At 40.6% G+C, this 22,557-nt stretch overlaps 1 protein-coding gene across 13 annotated transcripts in view; it reads right to left on the reverse strand.

Moving 5' to 3' along the window:
• The window catches only part of BEST3 (bestrophin 3), a 75,736-nt gene extending 57,097 nt beyond the window's left edge, over positions 1-18,639 (reverse strand). For 2 of the 13 annotated variants that reach the window (XR_006265496.1, XM_043447200.1), the window contains exons 1-5: positions 18,481-18,558; positions 16,419-16,595; positions 13,115-13,209; positions 12,419-12,652; positions 355-509 (exon numbers count right to left, since the gene is read on the reverse strand). Coding sequence is in view for 12 of the 13 variants with exons in the window: in XM_043447200.1 (XP_043303135.1) it covers positions 355-509; positions 12,419-12,652; positions 13,115-13,209; positions 16,419-16,570 (636 nt within the window). In the remaining variant the exon portion in view is untranslated. Of the gene's footprint in view, positions 1-354; positions 510-12,418; positions 12,653-12,923; positions 16,596-18,480 lie in introns of those variants that run through there. The other 11 variants (XM_043447211.1, XM_043447210.1, XM_043447201.1 and 8 more) reach the window with 11 other exon arrangements.
• Positions 18,640-22,557: the final 3,918 nt, after the last annotated feature.

Below are 22,557 nucleotides of genomic sequence, written 5' to 3' on the forward strand. Positions count from 1 at the left end.
ATGGACTGGTTGGATCTCCTTGTAGTCCAAGGGACTCTCAAGAGTCTTCTCCAAAACCATAGTTCAAAGTTGGCTTTATAATGAGTGATGAAAAAGTTGGCTTAAAACTCAACATTCATTACAAAGCCTACTTCTGCTTAAAACAGCCTCTAAGCAACCACCTCCAATCAACCTCAGTTAAAACTGTGTTATATTCTCCTCCTGCATTTGAGGGTTCTAATCCTAGCCCAGTCTTTCTGGTTCCTTTGGAACCAGGATTGAACAAAGCGGACTCGTCCAGGTCCAGTCTTTTACATCCAAGTCCCTGTTGGTATCTGATTCTTATCTTTTAACTGATGTTTGCAATGTACTTACAGTCATCAGTGATTGAAGATCAACACTGTCTCTGATTCTACCTTCCTTCCGGGCTTTAGCTGCGAGATTTCCAAACCAGATGAATGGAACCCAGTATTTCAGATGAGGAGATTTGAGGTGGTCAAATAATTTTCTTTCATCTGCTGTCATAAAACCTTTACACAAAATAAAGAGATAGGTTATACAGACTTGATTTAGCTTTAATATCTCTCTTAGTTGCTCAGGAGTGTCCTACTCTTTGTGACCCCATGGACTGTAGCCCACCAGGCTCCTCTGTCCATGGAATTCTCCAGGCAAGAATACCAGAGTGGGTTGCCTCTCCAGGGCATCTTCCTGACCCAGGGATTAAACTGGCATCTCTTATGTCTCCTGCATTGCAGGTGGATTCTTTACCATCTAAGCCACCAGGGAAGCCCCTTAACATTAATATATTACCCTAAATATTTCAGTGTCTACTATGTGAGCATAGAATGGGGGATATTCAAGAAATAAAAAATAACGCGGTTCCTGTCTCAAGTAGTTTTTACTTGTATTAGAAAAAAAGAGTATTTACCTCTGTAGGGACTGCTTACATGCATTGCCTTATATACTGATATATAACTGTGTGTGTGTGTGTGTGTGTGTGTGTGTGTGTGTGATTGCAGGGCCAATAGGAAGCAAGGTGACATTAAATGTGGACTAGGACATCAGGGGAATGTCTCTTCTTTAGGGTTTGGTAAAACTGAGAACAAGAATACTTAGAACTGTTCAGATTAAAAGAATAAAAGGTGATAATGTATACAAAGCACTTAGTGTTTTGCCCAACAGGTGAATCACATGACTTTTCCTCCTGATGCTTCTTTTCAAATACCTAATTAACCAGGTTCTCTTCTGAGAAGCCTTCCTCGATTCCTTCCACCTCTCCCTTCAAATCACCAAGGGGCTCTCTCTTGCCTCGTGTTATGGTTGTGTTAGACACAAATGTTTCCCCCGATAAGACCCTTAGGGAGGGCAAAACACATTATCTTCACAGTCCCCACAGCATTTTGTATATACTTTAAAAGCATTTCTTTGATTTTGTGTGTCTCCATGTGTGTATGTGTGTATGTATGTATGTGTGTGCATAACACAATTTGCTTCAGCTTTCGGTGACTTCTCTGAGCCTCAGTTTTCTCATGTGTAAAAGAGAGATAATAATGTCTACTTCACAAGGATGTTGTAGGAGTACCTGAGATGAGGAACATATGTCAAGAGGTTAACATAACACTTTGCACATAAATAACACTCAGTAAGTGCTAGCACATAATATGTTATGTGAAAGTTTACTCATCCTCCACCGCCTGCATACCGAGAGAAGAGACTTGAATAATAGGAGAGGAATAATAAGGTAGCAGGTTTATTTATTAACAAACATTTATGGAGTGTCTACTATGTAAAAAGCTTTGTTCATATAAATATGTGCTTCAAAAGCTTACTGTTTACACTTGACCTTTTATTTTTTTTTAATTCAATTGAGTAGTTCAGTTAGCACAAAAATCCTAACAGGCTAAAAAAATATTAATGGGGAAAGTAAGTTTCATTTTCCCAACCAACCAGTTTCCCTCCCCGAAGGAAATCACTGCAACCAGGTTATTGTGTATATTTCCGGAGAAGTATCACAGATTTCATATAGGCCAAATTTTTAAAAACACAAACGACTTTATACTCCATACATGTCTGCCATTTGCTTCTTTGTTTCAAGTTATATCTTGGAGATTTTTTTGTTAAGATGTGGAGAGCAGAATCATTCTTTTTAATGGCTGCATTCTAGTTAGCTTCGTACAATATTTTACACAACTAGTCTTCTTTTGAACAGAGTTTTAAGTTGTTTTCACAAAGCACCGGGCTGAGGTCCCTGTGCTGCACGGCAACTTCCCACTAGCTATCAATTTTACACGTGTAGTACATATGTCAATGCTGCTCTCTCAATTCATCCCAACCTCTCCTTCCTACCTGTGTCCATAAGACCATTAGGGCAAGATTGCTGACCCAGTGTTGCACCTTACAGTCACATGTGCCTTTGCCTTAGCTCAAATGCCTTTTAGAAAATACCAGTGCCTTTGCCTTATCCCCAGAGGTCTTGATTCAATTGGTCTAGAGTAAGGTCCAGGGGTAAGCAAGCTTTTAAATCTTCCTGGGTGATCTAACAAATTGGGTCGCAGCGGTTGCATATTTACAAATCTCTGCAGGAGATTCTGAACCACAGCGATGCTTGGAAAATCACTGCGTCACTGAATGAAGATTCTGTTAACTCAGTTTGAAATAAACAGAGTAACAATTACAAGGTGAATATTTACCAACAAGAGACTGGTTTTAGATAATACTCAGGTTATTTACATTAGCTTTGAAAAGGTCTGCCCACGCCAGGGGAACTGAACTCTCTCTGGTGGGCAAAAATAAGAATGAGCCCAAGAATTCTTGTCTTGTTCCTCAGTGCATTTCAAAGTTGTTGCATGATCTAGATAATCCATTTGGGTTTTTGTTTTAAAAGACTTGCAGGGTATGATTAAATCTAATGATAAGAAGTCAATAGATGAACTTGACCTGTCTTGGCTCTGTGCTTAAAGACCTACTGCAACCTTTCACCCTTTCCCTGGAAGCCTGTTCTCAGACATTTCATATCAATTGTCTAACAGTTACAGTCCTGGGATTTATAATGCAATTGCCAAAAATGACCGCATTTGTATACTTGGCTGAAATCTCTGTCATTTGACCAAAGAATAACTTTACCTCTGGTTATTTTTTATTCAGGAGTATGGATCAAATTGTGCTGGCAAGTCCTTTCTTGGCTTCTTAGCAGAAAGCAAATGTGCAGAGTGAGGAATTATTTAATGCAAACACTAAAGCAAGAGTTAGGTACCCCCCTCCCCCCATTCCTATCGTGTAGCAAACCCATTGGTTGAAAAGGGACACGTAAAGTTAGGAAAGCAGGGGGTTTTAAATGTTCAGTCCCAATTTACTGAGTACTTTGCTAGGTGCTGTGAAAAATAAACCAGACACTAATGTGTCCTCCAAGAGTATACAGGCAGAATAATTTTTATTATTTCCTTCAGGGTTACACGTCTTATACAAAGTAACTCTATCTTTGGAAATTGAGTTACTGGTCCCTTGAAAGAAAAGTCTAGATTGTTAGTGAAATCAATTCAGAGAGCATTTGTTATTAAATGGAATGCTATCCTCATCAGTGCTTCAGACCATTTTAACCAGAGATCAATGATATTTTCAGAATGTGGTCATTATCCTCGTCTCTAAGGCTATGTTCACCACAGGTATCGATTTGCTGCAGTTTGGCAATATCATCAGTTGGCTGATCCTCATGTTACCCTGTTTCCTTCACATATCTATCTTCATGCCACATTTCCTCAGACCCTATCCACACTCCTAACATTGCTATTTTATCTTGCTACTGCATCTGGCTTGAATTTCTCTTGCTATCTCTTTTCCTTCTGGTTTTCTGGCTAGTTCAGCTCTGCTCAGCAATTTTCATATTGCTTATACCAAAGAACACTTTTTAATATTTCAAATTAGAGTTAAAAAAATATATATATATATGGATATGTAATTATGCATACACACAGGGGCTTCCCAGGTGGCGCTAGTGGTAAAGAACCCGCCTGCCAACGCAGGTAGACAGAAGAGACATGGGTTTGATCTCTGGGGGGGGAAGATCCCCTGGAGGAGGGCATGTCAACCCACTCCAGTATTCTTGCTTGAAGAATCCCTTGGACAGAGGAGCCTGGCAGGCTATAGTCCATAGGACACAACTGAAGTGACTTAGCACGCATGCATGCACACACACACACACACATTTGTATTTTCTTGTGATTTGACTTGCGGCTTGATGGAGTAGGGTCTGCTACTTTAAGGCAAAATTTTATTGCTTTAAAAAACCAAAGGACCAATGAAGTCCATTAATCAACAATATTCCAGCAGTTGCAGATTTGGTTGCAGCTGAGACAGATGTCTTTTGCCTTTAAAGCAGAGATGCCCGTGAGGCTCTATTAAGAGAAGAGCTAAGAGCTCTGCTTCTCAAAACTTTTAGCGGAGTTTATTGCCAATTCTTTCTGAAAGAGTAACTTGTGCATTCAGCATCTCAGCTGTTCTCAGAGAGGTGACTTCTTCGGAAGCATTGCAATGAGCCTGATTCATTTTCCTCTGTGTACTTTCCAAATGAATGGAATGAAGCCACCAGATTCAGCTGCAGCTGTTCTTTAAATTCAATGGTAGAAGTTCAGAAATCCCTGTCAACTGGGAAAACCAATAGAAGGCAAAATGCGACTGAGAGAGAGATGCAATCTCAGTGTGAAGGCATTGTGGAAGGTAGTATTCAGACATATTTTTTTTTTCTCTATGAACCACAGAAAGAACGATATCCTAAAACAATTATTGGCTTTTCTGCATGAGGTGCCCCTTGATTTTTCTGCTCTGTTCCATTCCATTCCATAAAAATGCTGGCTCCAAGCCATTAAAATGATTTAAGAACCCAAGAATAAGCTACAACCCACAATTTGAAAAGCTTGAGATAGGATATGGTTGAGTAAAGTCAGTTTCTGGGGTAGCAATGCTGAACACAGACAGAAACTCCTCTATTTTCCTAATGTGAGCAAAACATCTCCAGTCAGCCATACCTGTCTCTAAATTAGTATCCCATTTGGTAGCTCACTGCCTTCTACACATGACTCACTGGAAATACCATTCACAAAATCAGTGCTCTTAACTCCTCGCCTGTCCAGGTGGCCCAGAATTCCATTTGCGCTGGGTAAATAGATCTGAGACAATTTGCAGATAAAGTTGGAGGAGTCAATAGATGTGCTCTGGTGCAAGACTTTGCTGCACATTAGAATGGCCTTGGGAGCTTTTAAAACTCCCAGTGCCCAGGTCACACCGTGTACCTATTGAATGTTACTGTCTGGGGATGTGAGCCAGGCATCGGTATTTCTAAAAGATCCCTAGTGATTTTATCTTATAACAAAGTTTGAGAACAACTGCATCTCATGCAGAATCACACAGCAAGCTGGACATTTTAGCATCCTTGCTCTGGGTCAAACATAGTGCTTCTGGAGAGCTTGTTTAGAAGTGGATTTCTGGGTCCCAAGCCCCAGAGAGTCAGATTCATAGGCTGTCTGGGAAGCTGTAATTTAAATAAGCACCCTTGATAATTCATTGAATGTCGTGATCTATGGTCATCCTTTGAGAGGCATTGATTGATGAGCCTTGATTTAACTCCTAAAACAGAGCTGTGAAAAGTGAAAAGTCGCTCAATCGTGTCTGACTCTTTGCGATCCCATGGACTGTATAGTTCCTACGGGAATTCTCCAAGTCAGAAAACTGGAGTGAGTAGCCTTTCTCTTCTCCAGGGGATCTTCCCAACCCAGGTCTCCTACATTGCAGGCCAATTCTCTACCAGCTGAGCCACAAGGGAAGCCCAAACGGAGCTGTGGGAACCTTCAGACACTGAGCTGAGACTGCCCATCCATGGCAGTTAATTCAAGGATGTGTGGTCTTTCTGGCCCATGTACATCCAGTGTGCACAGGTGAGTCAAGTTTCACTCACAAGATGACATTCAGTCTGTTCTGGGCTCATCATGTGAGGCTATAGGCGTAACTGACTCAGACTGTTAAAGTTCGGCCAACAGAGTGAAAACTGGCACAGCCGTGAATACCACTGTCCCCTTGATCATGTCTCCTGTAGCACAGAACAGTGGGAAATTTCAGAGAGACCAGGGAGCCCCAGCACCACAGAATGCATCCAGATAATGTGAACAGCAGACCACAGGGCAGAAAGTCAATATTATACAGAATCTATTCTGTTTTACTTAGTGGGAGAAGATCACAGATTAAATGATCTAAGTGTGGGGCTGGCCTTCCAGTCAGTGTATCTAGAGTTAGAACTTTTATCTCAACAGCCATTTGATAATTGGGAGCTTACTCAATTGTATTTATGCCTGTTAACTATATGTGTCGCTAAAAATTCTGATGCGATGTCCACAGGCTCTCTCTCATCAGAGCAGAAGCTCAAGGAACTTCACGTTAAGATTCCAGGCCTTTGAGAAAACAAAAGTGCCCTTTCCCTAAATTTTACTGTCTTTTAACCACTCTTACAGGCTACAATGCACAGAAGGAAACTTATCCAGAGAAACAGAAATGCAATGCAGTGATGTCAATTTCAACTGTAAATATATTTGTGCTTCTTTCTGAAAATGATTCGTAGAAGAAAAGATTTGTAGCAATCTTTACTGACGGTTGAGGACAGGGACCACACCCACACTTGCTTTCAGCTGCGTTCCAGTGCTCAGCACAATGCCTGGCATACGGTCTGTGTGTGCATGCTAGTAGCTTCAGTTGTGGCTGACTCTTTGTGACCCTGCGGACAGTAGCCTGCCAGACTGCTCAGACCATGGAATTCTCCAGGCAAGAATACTAGAGTGGGTTTCCATGCCCTTCGCCAGGGGATCTTCCCGACCCAGGGATTGACGCTGCATCTCCTTCTTGCATTGCCAGGCGGGTTCTTTACCAATAGTGCCACCTGGGAAGCCCCAGTATACTGTATCCACTCAATAAATCTTTGTTAAATGAGCAAACGCATGACAGATTTAGCAAACAGATTTCGTACTGTTTCTTTTAGAAGAATGTATACCATTTCCCTTTACCTATTTTTGTGCTTCTGGTGAGGAATTATGAAGGGAAATGTTTTCTTCTCCTGGTCACTGTGAAACTCCAGATAAAATATTTTGATTCCGTCTCACCATAACATAAACGCAATTAAGGCCATCACTTAAATTGGCAAAGATCTGGAACTGAGCCACTGACTCAACTTGGAATGAGTGACATCTTCCAAGGCAGGTGATTTAAGTGACTGGAATTTTCCAGGGTAGGTTTGTAGCCAAGAGGGAAAATAACAGAGGCTCCTGGGTTGCAGCTCCTCTGGCAAATAAATGTTTGAAAATGGACCAGTGCGGGGAACTTTCAGCATAATAAACACTTTTTTTGCATTCGATTGCTGTATTTCTATTTTCATGGGAGCGTAAAGAACTTTTAATTTATAATCTGGGAAATGTAACCTGTAACATCAAAGTTTATGTACTTCCCAGAATGATTCTTCTAACTTCCTGGAATAATGTAACTTGAGTGTCCAACTTAACAGCAAGGAATGTGCAGGGACCAGCAGGTGAATGACCGAGTCCACAAGTGTGGAGCCCCTGGTTGGGGTCTTAGGGTAATATTTCCAGAATTTGCCAAGCTCCTCGGCAGCCACTGGCATAGGTCATCCTGTTTGTCGTGAGTTACGCCATCCTGTTTGTCATGAGACATTCTGTCCCTAACTTGCCAGCTCCCAGCTCCATATGAGACAAGGTGGAGACCCAAAATCCCCAGTCAATGACCACCCCTTTCCATAGGAATTTTCTTTGTCCTGAGGCCATAAAAAGTGGCCACAAGCCCATGTAAGAGGTCTGCTCGCCCTCAAGCTGGCGCGCTCTTCTAACGGCGTCTCTCTCTGCTCTCCCTTGAGTCAGCTCTTCCTGCTCCGTCAGGAAGTCAGCCTGCTGTCTTTGCAGTGCCCCTTACTACCTCAGTCCTTTGTTCTCAACAAACTCTCTCTTCTAAAATACTCTGTGTCTGGAAATTCTTTTCCAACCTGTGCTCAGACTGCTTCAACCACCAGCTCTAGTCAAGCAATTGCCAGATGCTTCAGAAGAAAATGCTGCTCTTTATTCTCTCCACCCCTCCCTCTTTTTCTCCTGCTTGTCCTGAATCTTTGTGACAGGGACCCTCTCTGAAGCCATCCAAAGAAGATGGAAGGAAACTGCCATTGCCCTCAAGTCCACTCTCAGAGTGCGATCCAGAGACGCCCCCTTGCCTCGAAGTCTCCAGAAGCTTGTTACATATGCTCATTCCTAGACCCCACCCTAGACCTACTGAATTGCTAGGGGTGGTATCTTAGGACCTGCAGTTTTAGCAATACTGATTTAAGTTTGAGAAGATTTACTTCCCTGATAGGTGGCTTTATGTGGGGAAGTCCACTGAGGTTTTTGTGCCCCCAACATTGCCCCCCCGCTTTGTCTCCTCCCCTTAGGGGGCCCCTGTTTCTACGACCAGCCCTCTCTGCCCTCAGGCAGAGCAGGTGCCCTGGCTCTGGGCTCGGGGCATCTGCCAAACATTTTCCGCCATGCCTGAACTTCCTGTTCTTCCCAGAAATGTTGGCACAGGCCAAGGACAGGCAGAGAGGAGGAGACGTGTGCCCGGTTGGGGGGGCCTGGAAGCCAACGCCACGTGCAGACTGAGCCAGGCCTCTCTGTTAAAGAAGGCCGGTGCCACGAACAGACAGAGAGGCTGCCCTCCGACGCGGGTGGCAGTGGGGCAGCCCGGAAGGACCCTGTCTCCGAAGCATGTGCCCCAGCTTGGAAGGCAGAGGCTTGAGCCTTTGCCCCACCACGTAATACGTAAACCTGGTGTTCCTATGGGCATGTGCGGATCCACCACCCCTTTTTCTGCCTTTTGAGAAAACACTTATGAGTGAAAAAGAGCAGTAGAGACCTCTGCTGCTGCTGCTAAGTCGCTTCAGTCGTGTCCGACTCTGTGCGACCCCATAGACGGCAGCCCACCAGGCTCCACCGTCCCTGGGATTCTCCAGGCAAGAACACTGGAGTGGGTTGCCATTTCCCTCTCCAATGCATGAAAGTGAAAAGTGAAAGTGAAGTTGCTCAGTCGTGTCCGACTCCTAGCGACTCCATGGGCTGCAGCCTACCAGGCTCCTCTGTCCACAGGACCTTCCAGGCAACAGTACAGGAGTGGGGTGCCATTGCCTTCTCCAGTAGAGACCTCTACACTGTCAGAATTAGTCATGACCCCAGAGTGCACTTGCAAAGGCTTTAGCCCCTCTCCTATCTCCCTCACTTCTCTTCCTCCTTCAGACTGTTCCCACAAACTGACCAAAAGCCCAAAGTGAGAATGATGCTTGTTGTGTCCAGGCAGGTCTAATTCAGGTCCCCTAGATCAGGGGTCCCCAACCTCCGAGTGATGGACTGGTGCTGGCCTGTGGCCTGTTAGGAGCCGGACTGCACAGCAGGAGCTGAGCGGCAAGGGAGTGAGGGGAGCTTCATCTGTGTAGCGCCCCCATCGCTCGTGTGACTGCCTGAGCTCTGCCCCCTGTCAGTTTCTGCACAATGGTGAGCTGTATAATTATTTCATTATATGTCACAATGTAATAATCACAGAAATAAAGTCAACAATAAATGTAATGAGCTTGAATCACCTCGAAGCACCCCCCATCCCATCAGTCCATGGAAAAATTATCTTCTATGAAACCAGTCCCTGGTGTCAAAAAGGTTGGGGATTGCCGCCCTAGATGATGACCTCTGAGCAAACTGCTGCCCAAAGCCACCCTACATCTCTGGAGCCTCTAGCATGGTCGAAACCTTGAATTCACCCTGTTTTTAAACTGTTACAGCTTTGTTTTTAGTAATGAATTAGTTGGTGAATGCCAAAGCTTTTTACCCCAGGGATGAGAAAAAGGATTAAAAAATAAGCATCTCAGAAAAGATTCAGAACTTCTCAAACTCCAGTGTATAAAAAAGCGGCACAAGAGCATGATTAATTGCAGATTTCCTAGGCCTTCCATGGTTCTGATTCAGTAGGTCTGAGGCAGGAGCCAGGAGTTTGCATTTTAAATAAACAAGTCAAGTTATTCAAGGTGTAAAGGGCCCATGGGCCTGCAGATCATACCTTGAGACATACTGGTTTAAATGCACATCAAGGAGCAAATGATTTCATATGCCCTTGGAATGGTTGGGGTGCCGGTGGTTGGAGAGAAAGAAATATTGGAATATTCTAAATGTCTTGGAAAGGGGGAGAGGGTGGATGCAAGTAACCAAAACAGGCATTTGTGTAAGTTTGATAATGAGTGAGCATTGGTGTTATGAAAAGTGCACCTAAAAGAAATGAATTCTCATCATTAAACATCATTCTCCCACTCATCGCACAATTTCTACTTGCCCCTCAGACCTGAGAACAACTCAGGCCTGCCTCGTTGAGCTCATGTCTGACTTGGGGTCCCAAAAGGGGCTTCATTGCCAGCTGCCCTGCCACCTCCCCACTTGCTGTTAATATGAGGGTGACGTTGAGAGGAGGAGATCTACTCTGAGAATTGGGCCTGGAGTCCCGATTCCTGTCAGAATATGCCCTCTTCTCTCCAAGGATGCGTCAGGACTAGAGGCACCTTTATCCATCCGAGTAAACTTTAGCTCCCACTCATCCTTTTGGAATGAGCCAAATCTTTCCCATTTGTTTTTAGAACTTTTTCCAGAGGTCGAAATTCTTATCTCATTCTATCCTTTGGATATTAGAGTAAGAAAATTAACCTGTCAAGTGGCATTTTCAACCTGGTCATTCTGAAGCAGTGTTCCACTTTTAAATTTGGAGGATGGGTGGCAGTTAATTTTTCTTTAAGTTCTGACTGGTTTTACATTGTAATATACCTGTATGTTTGCCAGGCCATTATACCCTTCATCTGACTCTATAACTGACTCCTTGTGACTCATTGCTTTCCCACAACTTGCTCTGCACCCCTCACAACAGCCTCTATGTTCCTTCCATTTCCATCTTGACTTTCACAGCCTCCTGGTCAGAGATGGTCAGGAAGACCTGGGATGTCACATCAAATGATTCTTCCTTCTAAAATGATCAAAGGCCTGTGTTATGCCTTTGCACTAGATGATTTCATTATTAAAAGCAAGAATGCATGTCATACCATGTGCCAAGTAAGCTTCTAGAACTGTAAATATTATCTTATTTAATCCTCACAACAAGCTATGAGGTATATGAGATTAGAGGGTTTTACAAAATCACTATAACCTCATTTTATGGATGAGAAAACTGAAGCATTAGAAAGGTAAAGTAACTTAGACAAGGTCATGAAGCTGGTAAAGGGCAGAGAAGGAGTTGAACTCTCACTCTGTATTCTTGGTCACTATCTATATTGTCATCTGAGAAGACAAAGCCAAATCAAACAAAAACCTCCCAAACCTCCAAAAACAAGCAAAAATGCTACTCTTAAAATATATATTCATATCTCTATGTATTTTCAAGGATATTTCAGAAAAAGAGACTGGATAATGAAAGCTAATTTGAGACTGTACTCAACATAAAGGCAAAATCATCTCATGGTTCCTATGTTTACTATATATTCATTTATACATTCCAATATTCTCTCAGATCGATCAAAGACAACTCAGCACAACAACCCATTTTAATTCTGTACATGCCAACAATGATCTCATTTAATCCTTATCCCCTTGAAGGCTGATTTAACAGCTTCTTTGCTAAATATTAACCACAAAGAGAACCATCCTTCAAATGTGATTTGTTCTCAGCATCCTGTGTCCAGGAGCCCAGGTACAAAACCACATCTACTCTGAGGAACAGAAGAGACAACAGACCTCCACTGAAGCAGCCTTTTACTGCCACCTATCAGAGTCTGCATAGATGAAAACCCACATTGCTATTTCCTCTCAGAATCTGCTATGTTTGGGCAAAAGTATTAAGTTAGGAGTTCTGAGCCTTACTTGAAAATTTGACTCTCCCATTAATGAGCAATGTGATCCAGGGCAGGTCACATCTTCTCTGAATCTCTCATGGCTTTATTGAGGTCCAAATGAAATAATGTTTGTGAAAGTGCATAAGCTGTTAAGTGCTAGACAATGTAAGATAATATTACAGATGGCTTATATTTCTTTAAAAATGATATATGATGAAACATGAAAATGGAATATGATAATTATTATTGATTATAATATAATATTACTGTATTATGACTGTTGGCACCTTAATATGAGGTTGACTGTTTGCTGTTTCCTTTGCCCTGCCCCCCAAGTAAACCTCTTGAGGGCAGGAACGATGGCTTATTCATTTCTTGCCTCTTAGGACTGTTTGTAGCACAGGATTGGTATTTAGTAAATGTTTCTTGAATGAATGAATGAATAAAAGATATTTTCAGAGGAAATGTGAAGGTTGAGAGGAGCCCCATGGAAGGAAAAGTAATTCACAATACCTGCTTCAACCACGTGGTCCATCGTGGGGAACCTTTTGTACACGGCTGTGCTGACTGAGCGGAAGATGAGCAGGGAGGTGAGATTGACATAGCGCATCAGCGTCCTCCGGAGCAGGCGCCCGTGTTCGTCACTTCCGTGAACACTGCTGGAGATGAGAAACATCAGCCTGTCTGGCCAGGGCAGATTCACAAACTGGTTCCACCATCGATTCACTACGAGAGTAACATAAAAGCCTGCAGAATAATAGGACACTGTAAAGCAATTCCTGAAGATGCGTTGTTGACACTGATGCTTTTAGCAGAATTTTAGCCTTTTTTTAGAGATCAGGGTGTAAAAACTTTTAGTTATCCATATCTTATGATTTTTCCCTCCAGAAAAAAAAAAGTAATTTGTGCCTGGCAATGGCATAACACTCAGTAAGTGGATATTAGAAGTCACATGTTGATGACAAAAAATGGAGAGTTAGTGAAGAGAAAGCTTAATTGTCCAAGTGCAGGTCATTACCTTAAACTTGTTGGGTGTTAATTTAGCAAAAGCAGTCTCGAGGGTAAACCTTATGGATGATTCTGGTTCTGTTGCAAGCAGTGACTTTTCAGGCATGCCTCTCAGCTTGGAAACACTCCCATGCAGAGTCACTGGTGTAACCATCGTGGAGACAGCTGTGTGGCTGCATGCTGCGTGTGACCTATACTTACCAAGCACAAAGGTTACTGGAATTTGTTCAGCATATCTGTCACAGTAAATTGATAATTTTTCAAAGAAACGTTTTTGGGCTCCTGTAAGTAACAATCTGGAGCAAAAATAAAATGCACAGCCCTTTATGATATTATACTTCTGCACCTGCTTTGCAAGTGACATTCACTGCAAACAATTAAGCAAAAATAATCCCAGTTTTTTTTTAAAGGAGCAGTAGCTTTTCCTTTTATACCTAAGCTGATGTATCTCAAAAGCTTTTTAACTGCTGAACGTTTTAAGTACTAATGTTTTAGTACATAAATGTTATTGGTCATTAGACAGTGGGTCATAGTAATCCATTTTATTTTGAATGTTTTATATTTTTTAATTTTTATATGATTAATGCATGGGATTTGGAGCAAAATACTTCATAAAGGAATCCATTATCCAATTATTAAACATGTATACTTAAAAAAGAATGTCTTAATTATGCTTATTATTGGAATATGCTTATTAAGTAATTATTAAATAATAACCCTGGATTTGACATCTTGTTCTTACTTTCTCATGAATATTCTTCTCAGTACATTCTTGGTTATGTGTGTTATACCTCAAGGAATGTTATAACTGTTTATTTTAAAGCCTAGAGTTATTTAAAATATAAAACAACAACACAGATTCAACAGCTAGAAGTGAAATTTTTATTATTATATGTGGTGAGTTTTTATTTCTATAGTATAAAAATATCAAAATTTACATTATAGATCTGACAGAAACCCATTTTCTGGTATTGTTAAACATGAATCCATTTAATAGAGCTATTATTGATATTTATGTTTCAAGGGGGAGATTTAGAATCAGAAGAGATATCTCAAGACAGGCTAATAATAATGATTGAAATCTGGAAAGAAAGCATCACGGATGAATTTGAATAAACGAATGAATGCAGCTGTTCCAAAAGAATCAGGACTCCCTTGGAAACGCCATAGCGTATGTCAGAGGCCTATTTGGATCAGTACAGCTTTGAGGAAGGAAGCGGAGGGATAACGAGGTGACAGTGAGCCACCAGTCAGATTGCTGGTGAAGAGCTGGGAGCTGGTGCTAAGAAGGTGTGTGGGATTCGGGGTGGGCTTGGAGTGCCCAAAGCTGAGGGTGCAGCCGTAGCTTTGGAGGGGGTGTCAGAAATTCTGCAGTCAAGAAAAGATTACAGGCAAGGCATCACCTGGTGGATAGGCCTCTCAAGATGAGGCTGATGACAAGTTACAGCCAGAATGGTTTCTGGTACTCAAATTGAGTTGGTCAGAGAGAATTAAATGTGGACAGCACAGACCGTAGAGCCTCACAGAGCCACGCTTGAGTCCCAGATCTGCCACTTACAGATTTGGATTTTAAGCATATTTTTAAATCTCTCTGAGTCTCAGTTTTCTCATTTGCAAATGAGGATAATAATAATAATACCTGTGTATCAGGGATGTTAGGAGGATTAAAGAATACATGATATATAAAACCACTTAGCGTATAATGTCATAGTCAATAATAAAGTGGTCAAAGGAAAAAATATTAAGCTAATAGACACAGAAATTTCACTAGCCAGAAGGTACTACAGCAAGTATTTTGTCAAACGTATCCCCAAATACAAAGAGAGATAATCAAACTAGTGAATTCTGGTTCTATCTTATGATTTTTGACAAGCATAACTATTTGCTTATAATGGGATTAAACAATTTTAGCATTGTTAGTGGATATGAGAATGAAACTATGTCTATATTTGTCTACAGGTATGTCTGACTTTCTCGACAGATTCAGCCTGTAGTTCTTGGTAGAGCTTTGATCAAGATTAAAGGATCTATTTTAATAAGCTTTTACATTTGAAATTTAGAGAATGAAAAATGGCTTGAACTAATGATGATTGTTATAAACACAAGCACTTTTTGGTCTTTAGAAAAAATATACGCGTACAATTTTGTGGGAAATAAATAAGACATTGGAGCCAAAATTAAGGCCCAGTGGAGCATCTCTGGCTATGATGCAACTGTTCTAAGAGCTATTCTATTCTAAGCAGCAGCAGCAGCAATAAATACACATTAGTAAAAATAAACGAATGAGACAATTATCCTGAAACGTCATGTGTCTTCCTCCACCATTTGATATTGTGAAGGACTGGATGCCATATAAATAAATTGTCAAAATAATACTGTATTTAGAGGATTTATTAAAAAAATAATTAGAGGTTTTCAATAAAAATTCCCTTTTAAAGATATTTTGCCAAAATGTATACCAATATATACATTTTTTTGGAACAGTAGTTTTGATATATAGCAAAATAACTGTTCACTTTTGGTCATTACCAACCAGTCAAATTAACTTCCCTCTTCTCCACATGGGGTCCTGTTGCTGCAAGGAAGAATATAGGTGAGAGCAATGACACGCAAATTTGTTCATGGTATGCGGAAGGGAAAGAACAGACTGATAGGCACAGAAAAGGTGGAAATACAGCCTCAAAAACCTTTAACGTTCCTATTTTAAGTTTTAACTTCTCCCTGAGAAGAAATTATGCAATCAATATTAATTAAAAGAACTCATGGAGCTTCCCATTTATAACACTGATAAAATTTTTTAAGACTATAATTTTTAGTCATAAAAGTATTTCATGGACATAATGTTGCTCAAATTACCTGTCAATCTGACAGGCAAAGTTTGTGAGGTTATAAAGAATAAACATCTTTTGTGAATATCATGTGCCCTCAACTTTGAAGATATGAAGAAAATAAATTCGTTTTTAGCCTTTTTCTTTAATTGAGATATTGGTAAGTTTGGGGGCACCATCTTGGATAAGATGTTGTCATTCCAGGAAAAAGGAAGGAAAGTTGCCTGATTTACACTATTTATGAAAGTGTTAATTATGTAAGTAGTCGCTGCAAGTAGTCAAATCATAAACTCAAACTATGGATGATATCATTCAGAGGCACTAATAATGATTTTGAATGGTAAAAATCATCACTCAGGGAGGATCTAGGTATAAATCTTTCATTTTTTGCCTGGAGCAAAATTCCTGAAGCACAAATAATACTTCATCATGACCAGTTAAAGTGGGGCTGGAATAACCACCTAAACACGATGGGTTAGAGTCCATTTAACATCTCAAAAATGGTTAGGTGTGGATTAAGATATTCAGCCCCAGGGAGAAGAAGGCGACAGAGAATCATGCAAAGGAGGAGATTACATAATGCAAAAGTCAGAGGCAACCAAAGGACTTGGATTTTTGAGACTGTATTCATATATGCTATTTGATGGTCATTTAAGAACACATGCAAAGGAAAGTACCTGTACATCAAGCTTATTGCTGTGTAAAGTACAGCAAAAACAATAAATTCTCTGTACAGTAGTTTGTAGATGCTGCCTCTCCACTTGAGGAGTAACCTATGAAATCCAAAAAAAGTCGCATTTGCTACTTTACTGGAGTAAGTGACAGTCATCTTGGATAGTTTTTTTTTTTTTTTTCTAGAAGAGCAAGAAGACAAAACACAAGTAAAAAGCAATGTTTAAGACAGAGCATAAATCTGTATTTCAAAGAAATCCTAGTCAGCAACGAGTTAGGCTTCTTTACTATTTGCCTTTCTTAGCTTGAACAATTTGGAATTTGGAGATAACCACGACCTCAGTGCTAAATCTTTTAGTAGAAAAGGGGAGAAAAGTAGTTCTGGAAAAAGTAATATTAGACGTCTTAAGCTTGCCCTCATGTCTAAATGTTATTTAGAGATTATATAACTATCACTCAATAAATATTTGAATGACTAAGTAAGATATATGAAATACATTGTAATATATATTTTCTGCATCCATGGGAAGATTTAAGGTATTGATATATATTATATTAATTGAAATTTTCTTTTTTTGCTGTCTTTTAAAGTTTAATTATTTTAGATTGGAGGATAATTGTACCAACACATTGTGATGTGCCAACATGAATCAGCCATAGGTACACACATGTCCCCTCCCTCTTGAGTCTCCCTCCGACCTCCACCCCACCCCACCCCACCCCTCTGCTGCTGCTAAGTCGCTTCAGCCGTCTCCCCCCCAGGTTGTCACAAAGCACTGGATTTGAGCACTCCCTGCACCATGCGGTAAATTTCCACCGGCTATCCGATTTTACATACGGTAATGCATATGTTTCAATCCTACTCTCTCAGTTTGTCGTTGATATTTTCAAAATCAGTGGTCAAACCCAAATCAGTTTGGGTCTTTATTTGCTAAAGTATGTAAATAGGCATTTATTTCACCTTTAAATTTCCTTGAAGGAAGTTACGGCTCTCTTAGAAATCAGGAGAAGCAAGCCCCTTTTGGGAATTTAATTGATGGGTTACTTTTGATGGTTTTAAGTGTCTCTTTAGTGGGGCTCTGAGTGCACTCTGTGTACTTCAAAAGGTAGAAAAAACATCAGGCCACAGTGATTCTAAGTAAGGTGCATTTCCCCACTGAAAAGTCTCATGTAAAATGCTTAGGTCACTTTCTCTTTGGAACTGAAAAAAATGAGGCCATTATTTAGGACTCTTTCCACCTGGATCTGTTCCATGGATGTGGGTAGGATGAGAACTGGGCCCCTAATCCTAATTTTCAGTGAGTTCTCTGGAATTCCATTGCTTCTCACCAAGACACTAAACATTCAGGCTTTGAGAAGATGCCCTGAAGCTGGTCTTTATTTGGAAATCCTGCTCCACAGCTTTCTGACATGGAGCACACAGAATATGAAATTTCTTTGAAAACTTTTGCTTTGGAAAGGGTCTATGTGGAGGATTTTACAGAACTAGTTAGACTGAAATTCTGAAGTTTTTAGGTAGAACTGTACTAGACATAACTAATAAATCCTATAGCAGATTTCTTATATACATAGTACGTTATGGCACACATTTTACTATCAACAAGGACATCTGTCTTTATTCAGATGTAAAGAAACAATCTAATTCCCATTTACCTAATTTCCCTAAAAAAACAAAAAAACGTGAAATTTTGGAACTATATTCTGTAGCTGTATTTTTTGTAATCACCAACCTAAGCCTTCAACATGACTGACTTTTAACAAAGAAAACAGGACGTTTAGGCAAAAGTCAGTGCCATTACTTTTTTTGTGGGACTCAGGTTACAAAAGCAGTTCCACTGTTCCATCTTCATCTCGTCTATTTGTCTAATATGAGTACAGCAAAATTGGGAGAGGAACATAATAAATTAAGCCCACTTTCATAATTTGTTATCATGGGCACCGGAGTTTTAAGTGAGTCCTCAAATAACTCTCCATGAACAGTCACCCTTCCATTACAGCTCTGTCAGAAAAACCCTGATCACATCGAGAAGAGGTCAGAGCTAAAAAGCATAGGTTTACTCTGCGCACTAACCTATTTGTTTGGGTTGGAGTGTCCGGCGTCTCCGACGGGAAAGACAATCTCCAGTCTCCCCCTGCAGAGGTGCCTTCGGGTTGGGGCTGTACTCCCGGCTCCCGCTCCACGCATGCACAGTCGGATTTTCTTTCTGTTCTCTGGCCACTGAGAGGACTCGGAGTGTGACAAGGACAGGGGTTAAATGGCTTTCCACTTGCGAAGGCCTATTTATGCCAATTTGCCCATCGGTGACAGCCATAGCTGGGAACAAACAGGAGTAACAGCTGCTGATGTGACTTTTTTTTTTTCTAATCTCTAATTATAACTCCACCTGCCACCCAAAGCACCCCTTTGAATGAGTTGGAGGTGGCGTGAAGGAACTGGGGTCATTTAAGACTGTTATTTTCATTCTGACCTTATCCTGGGATCAAGGAAGAAAGTCCTTTGCCCCTAACATGCTCTGAAGAGGCTCCGCCAACCAAAAAAGGGAATTAGGACTGTCTGTGTGTGCTTAAAAGGAGAATAAATTCTCGTGAAGCCATTAACTGGGGCAGACAGGAACATAAACAGGATTTTCACTCATTTGAGGAAAATGAGGCCACTCTTCTATTAAAAACCAAATGCATGTATGTTTGAGAGTGATGTGTGTGTGTATTTTAGAACCGCATAGACTATTACACATGATGGCACCAGTAATGGAAACTGATAACACACTGATTCATTACATGTGTTATCCTTCCGTGAGGGCTTCCCTGGTGGCTCAGACGGGGAAGACTCTGCCTGCAGTGCGGAAGACGCTGGCTTCATCCCTGGGTCGGGAAGATCCCTTGGAATAAGGGAATAGCTATCCACTCTGTATTTTTGCCTAAAGAATCCCACGGACAGAAGAGCCTGGAGGGCTACAGTCCATGGGGTTGCAAAGAATCAGACACGACTGAGCGACCAACACTTGCTTTCACTCCATCTGTCTGTGGTCTGCTAGAAACATGTTTTAATTATTCAAAATGTCTTCTCTCAGGTGGATTATGCTTCTATACTTGCCTTCTGGAAAGAGAGTGTTCATCAGCATTCTTTAAATCGTGAAATAAATAATTTCAGGGTCAATTCCTGGGGGTTTTCCAACCTTCTAAAGTAACATGTACACTAAGCACTGTGCCTTAAGCTTAAATAAGATGACTGTAAAAAAAAAAAACACAACATGTGTTTTTGTGGAGAAAGATGTAGAAAAAAAGATGCTTATTTAAAAATTTAAAGTAAATACAATTGAAAATTTTCCTACAGTGTTCTCAAGTTTCATTTGCACTCGACTGGTTTCTTTAGCAAACTATAAGTATCTTAGGGCAAAAATAGAGTTGCAAGTGTCTGATTTCTTGCCCCCATCCCTGTATGTAGCTCCAGCATGGAGTCCAGTGCATTCTGGATTTTGAATACGTATCTGTCGTCTGATTATCACCTTGTCACTCTGATACTACGGTTAGTACATTTGGGGGAGTTTGTGAACATTTTAAAAGCATAGCTACACTGCTGCATATTTTATATTTGGATTGCTGTGAAAAGTGGTTGGATAGACCTAATGTTGCTTTCAAGCCTGATCGTCATAGAATTTGAGCAAATCTAAACCCAAGTGCCTATGAAATAGAAATATTGGAGCTATTTTTTTTTTAAATCTCACTCTGGGGTGTCTTACTTGATATGTGGTGGCCCTGAAATGTGGCTTAATTCCTGGCAGTCCTGACTGAATAACAGGGGAACTGGCCTCCTCTATGGACCACTGTTGACTGGTCTCACTTTTAAGCAGGGGAAATTATCTTTCTAATCGGGCTGTTTTCAGGAATGACCAAATAATGATTGAGTTAGCATTCTAAATGCAAATCAGTCAGTAATGACTGGATTGAATGAACAAACTCCCGTTGTTGAGCTCTGAGTCTGGTGGCTATTTCTAACAGGTACCGAGATGCCATTCAGAAGTTAATTCATTAGAGGGGACCAACACCTACAGCAAATTTCAAACATCTGGCAAACACCAAATTGCAAAGCTAACTATTCATATGACTTAAAAAAATTTTTTTTGATGTGGACCATTTTTAAAGTCTTTGTTGAATTTTTGCAACATTGCTTCGGTTTTTGGTTTTGGCTTTTCGGCCATGAGGCATCTGGGTTCTTAGCTTCCTAACAAGGAATGGAACCCTCACCCCCTCCACTGGAAGGTGAAGTCTTAACCCCTGGGCTGCCAGGGAAGTCCTTATATGAATTTTTCAAGAAAATTTAAAGTTTCTTGTTTAAACAGGCATACTTTTCTCCCCCCTCTGGATTCTAAAGTTAACGTGTGTATTAAAAATAAAATGTAAAACAGCGTATAAAGAGCAGAGTGGTGCTCTGTCATGCTTCGCTAGGGGGGTGGTAATCATTTAGTTATAAAGTTAATCTTTTTAGACTTTTTCAGAAGACACTTTAAATTCTCTAATAAGTAGCAAACAATGTGGTAGACACTTACGCAATGTCAGGGCCCTATGAAATAACCATACCAGTCATATTTTCTTTTGACAGCAAGGATCAAGTTTTGCCATCCCGACCACTCTGGTTTTCAGCAGTCCTGATAAATACATTTGTCTTTAATTCCAGTAAACCTCCAGTGACAGGACAATTCATAAAAAAAAAGAATAACTGATCATTTCTAAGTGATGGAAATGCTGATATTCATCCATAGATGTCAAGATAAATCACCCTTTATTCCTTAAGGGAACAAAACCCAGCAAGTTTAGATAGACCACGCCACTTCCTAAAAGGGAACCAGCTATTCATTTTCATTGATGTGATAAATCTTTTACCAAATTTCTTTTGAGCACTGGGTTGAACATAGTCATATGTATGTGAAACTTTGCGTTCAGATATTAACCAAAGGCCAGGAATGGTTGTATTTTGTAATTTTTTATTCTGACTCTAAGACTTTTGAACATTATTAAATGGGGAATAAGGAATTAGTAAACATTTCTGAACAGGAAAAGGGCCTGACAAAAATCTATGTTGCAGAAAGATGAGTCTATGAGATGAGAATGTGCTGGATTTGAGTGGGCAGGGACTAAGGAAGGGAATCAGTCTGAAAGTTATTATGGTTATTCTAGTATTACCTGGGGTGGTGAGTGAGTGGAATGCAGAGAAAGGATGGTGAGAGAGAGCCCAGAAGCAAAATATCACTTGAGGAGGAAGAAAGGAGGGAGGTGGGGGGAGGGAGAGGAGGAGGAGGAAGGAGAAGTCTGATATGACCCTTGCTTCATCCTTTGAGCCCGTTTGCACACGAAGAACAAATTTGTTCAGGTGACACAGTTCTTTGCAGGGTGCCATGTAGTTTTGACATGTTTTATTTGATCTTGCAAATAGGAACATTTTATCAGAAAAAAATGGTTGCAAAGTAAAATCACAAGTAGGAACTCATGTGTCTGTAAAAATCAAATTATTGAATTAAGTATAATTGGCTGAGCTTCAGTTTCTGTTACTGCTTCTGGCACTTATTCACTTTGCTATGTGCTGGATCTCTCTAGAAAAAGACAGCAGTTAGTGCTAAAGTTGCAAGAAAAATTCAGAGAGTATACTTTCAATTGAGAACAGTCAGACATTACTGTTTTTGTCAGCAGAATACCTGGTTCAGTTGGTTTGAGAATCATTCACAGTGATATTTTTTCCCTAAAGGTAAATTTTTATTGGCTAGGTGGAACTGTAAGTTTCTTGAGAACTTGTGTCTTACTCTTTCTTGTTTCCCCCCGCCCCCGCTATTTATTGGCTACCGTGATGGATGCAAGAGTTGTGTAACCAACAGCTGACTGGGATAAACTGTCAATCCAGATGTATGGAGGTTTCTGATACATGGTCTTGGACAGAACTCTGCCAAAAATCAAACTAAAGTGGATTTGATTTGTTTTTCTTTTTCACTTAATTTTTTTTCTCTTTATTCCAGGGAAGAAACAGTGAACTCCAAAGATTCGAAAGACTATTGAGTTTTATTACAGATGAAGGTCTAAACTCATAAGACTGGCTATTTGAGGAATCATCATTACTTTCCTTACACAGAGTAACTGCCAACTCAACAGAACAGA

Source organism: Cervus canadensis, chromosome 25 (genome assembly GCF_019320065.1).
Source record: "Cervus canadensis isolate Bull #8, Minnesota chromosome 25, ASM1932006v1, whole genome shotgun sequence".
Classification (NCBI taxonomy): Eukaryota; Metazoa; Chordata; class Mammalia; order Artiodactyla; family Cervidae; genus Cervus; species Cervus canadensis.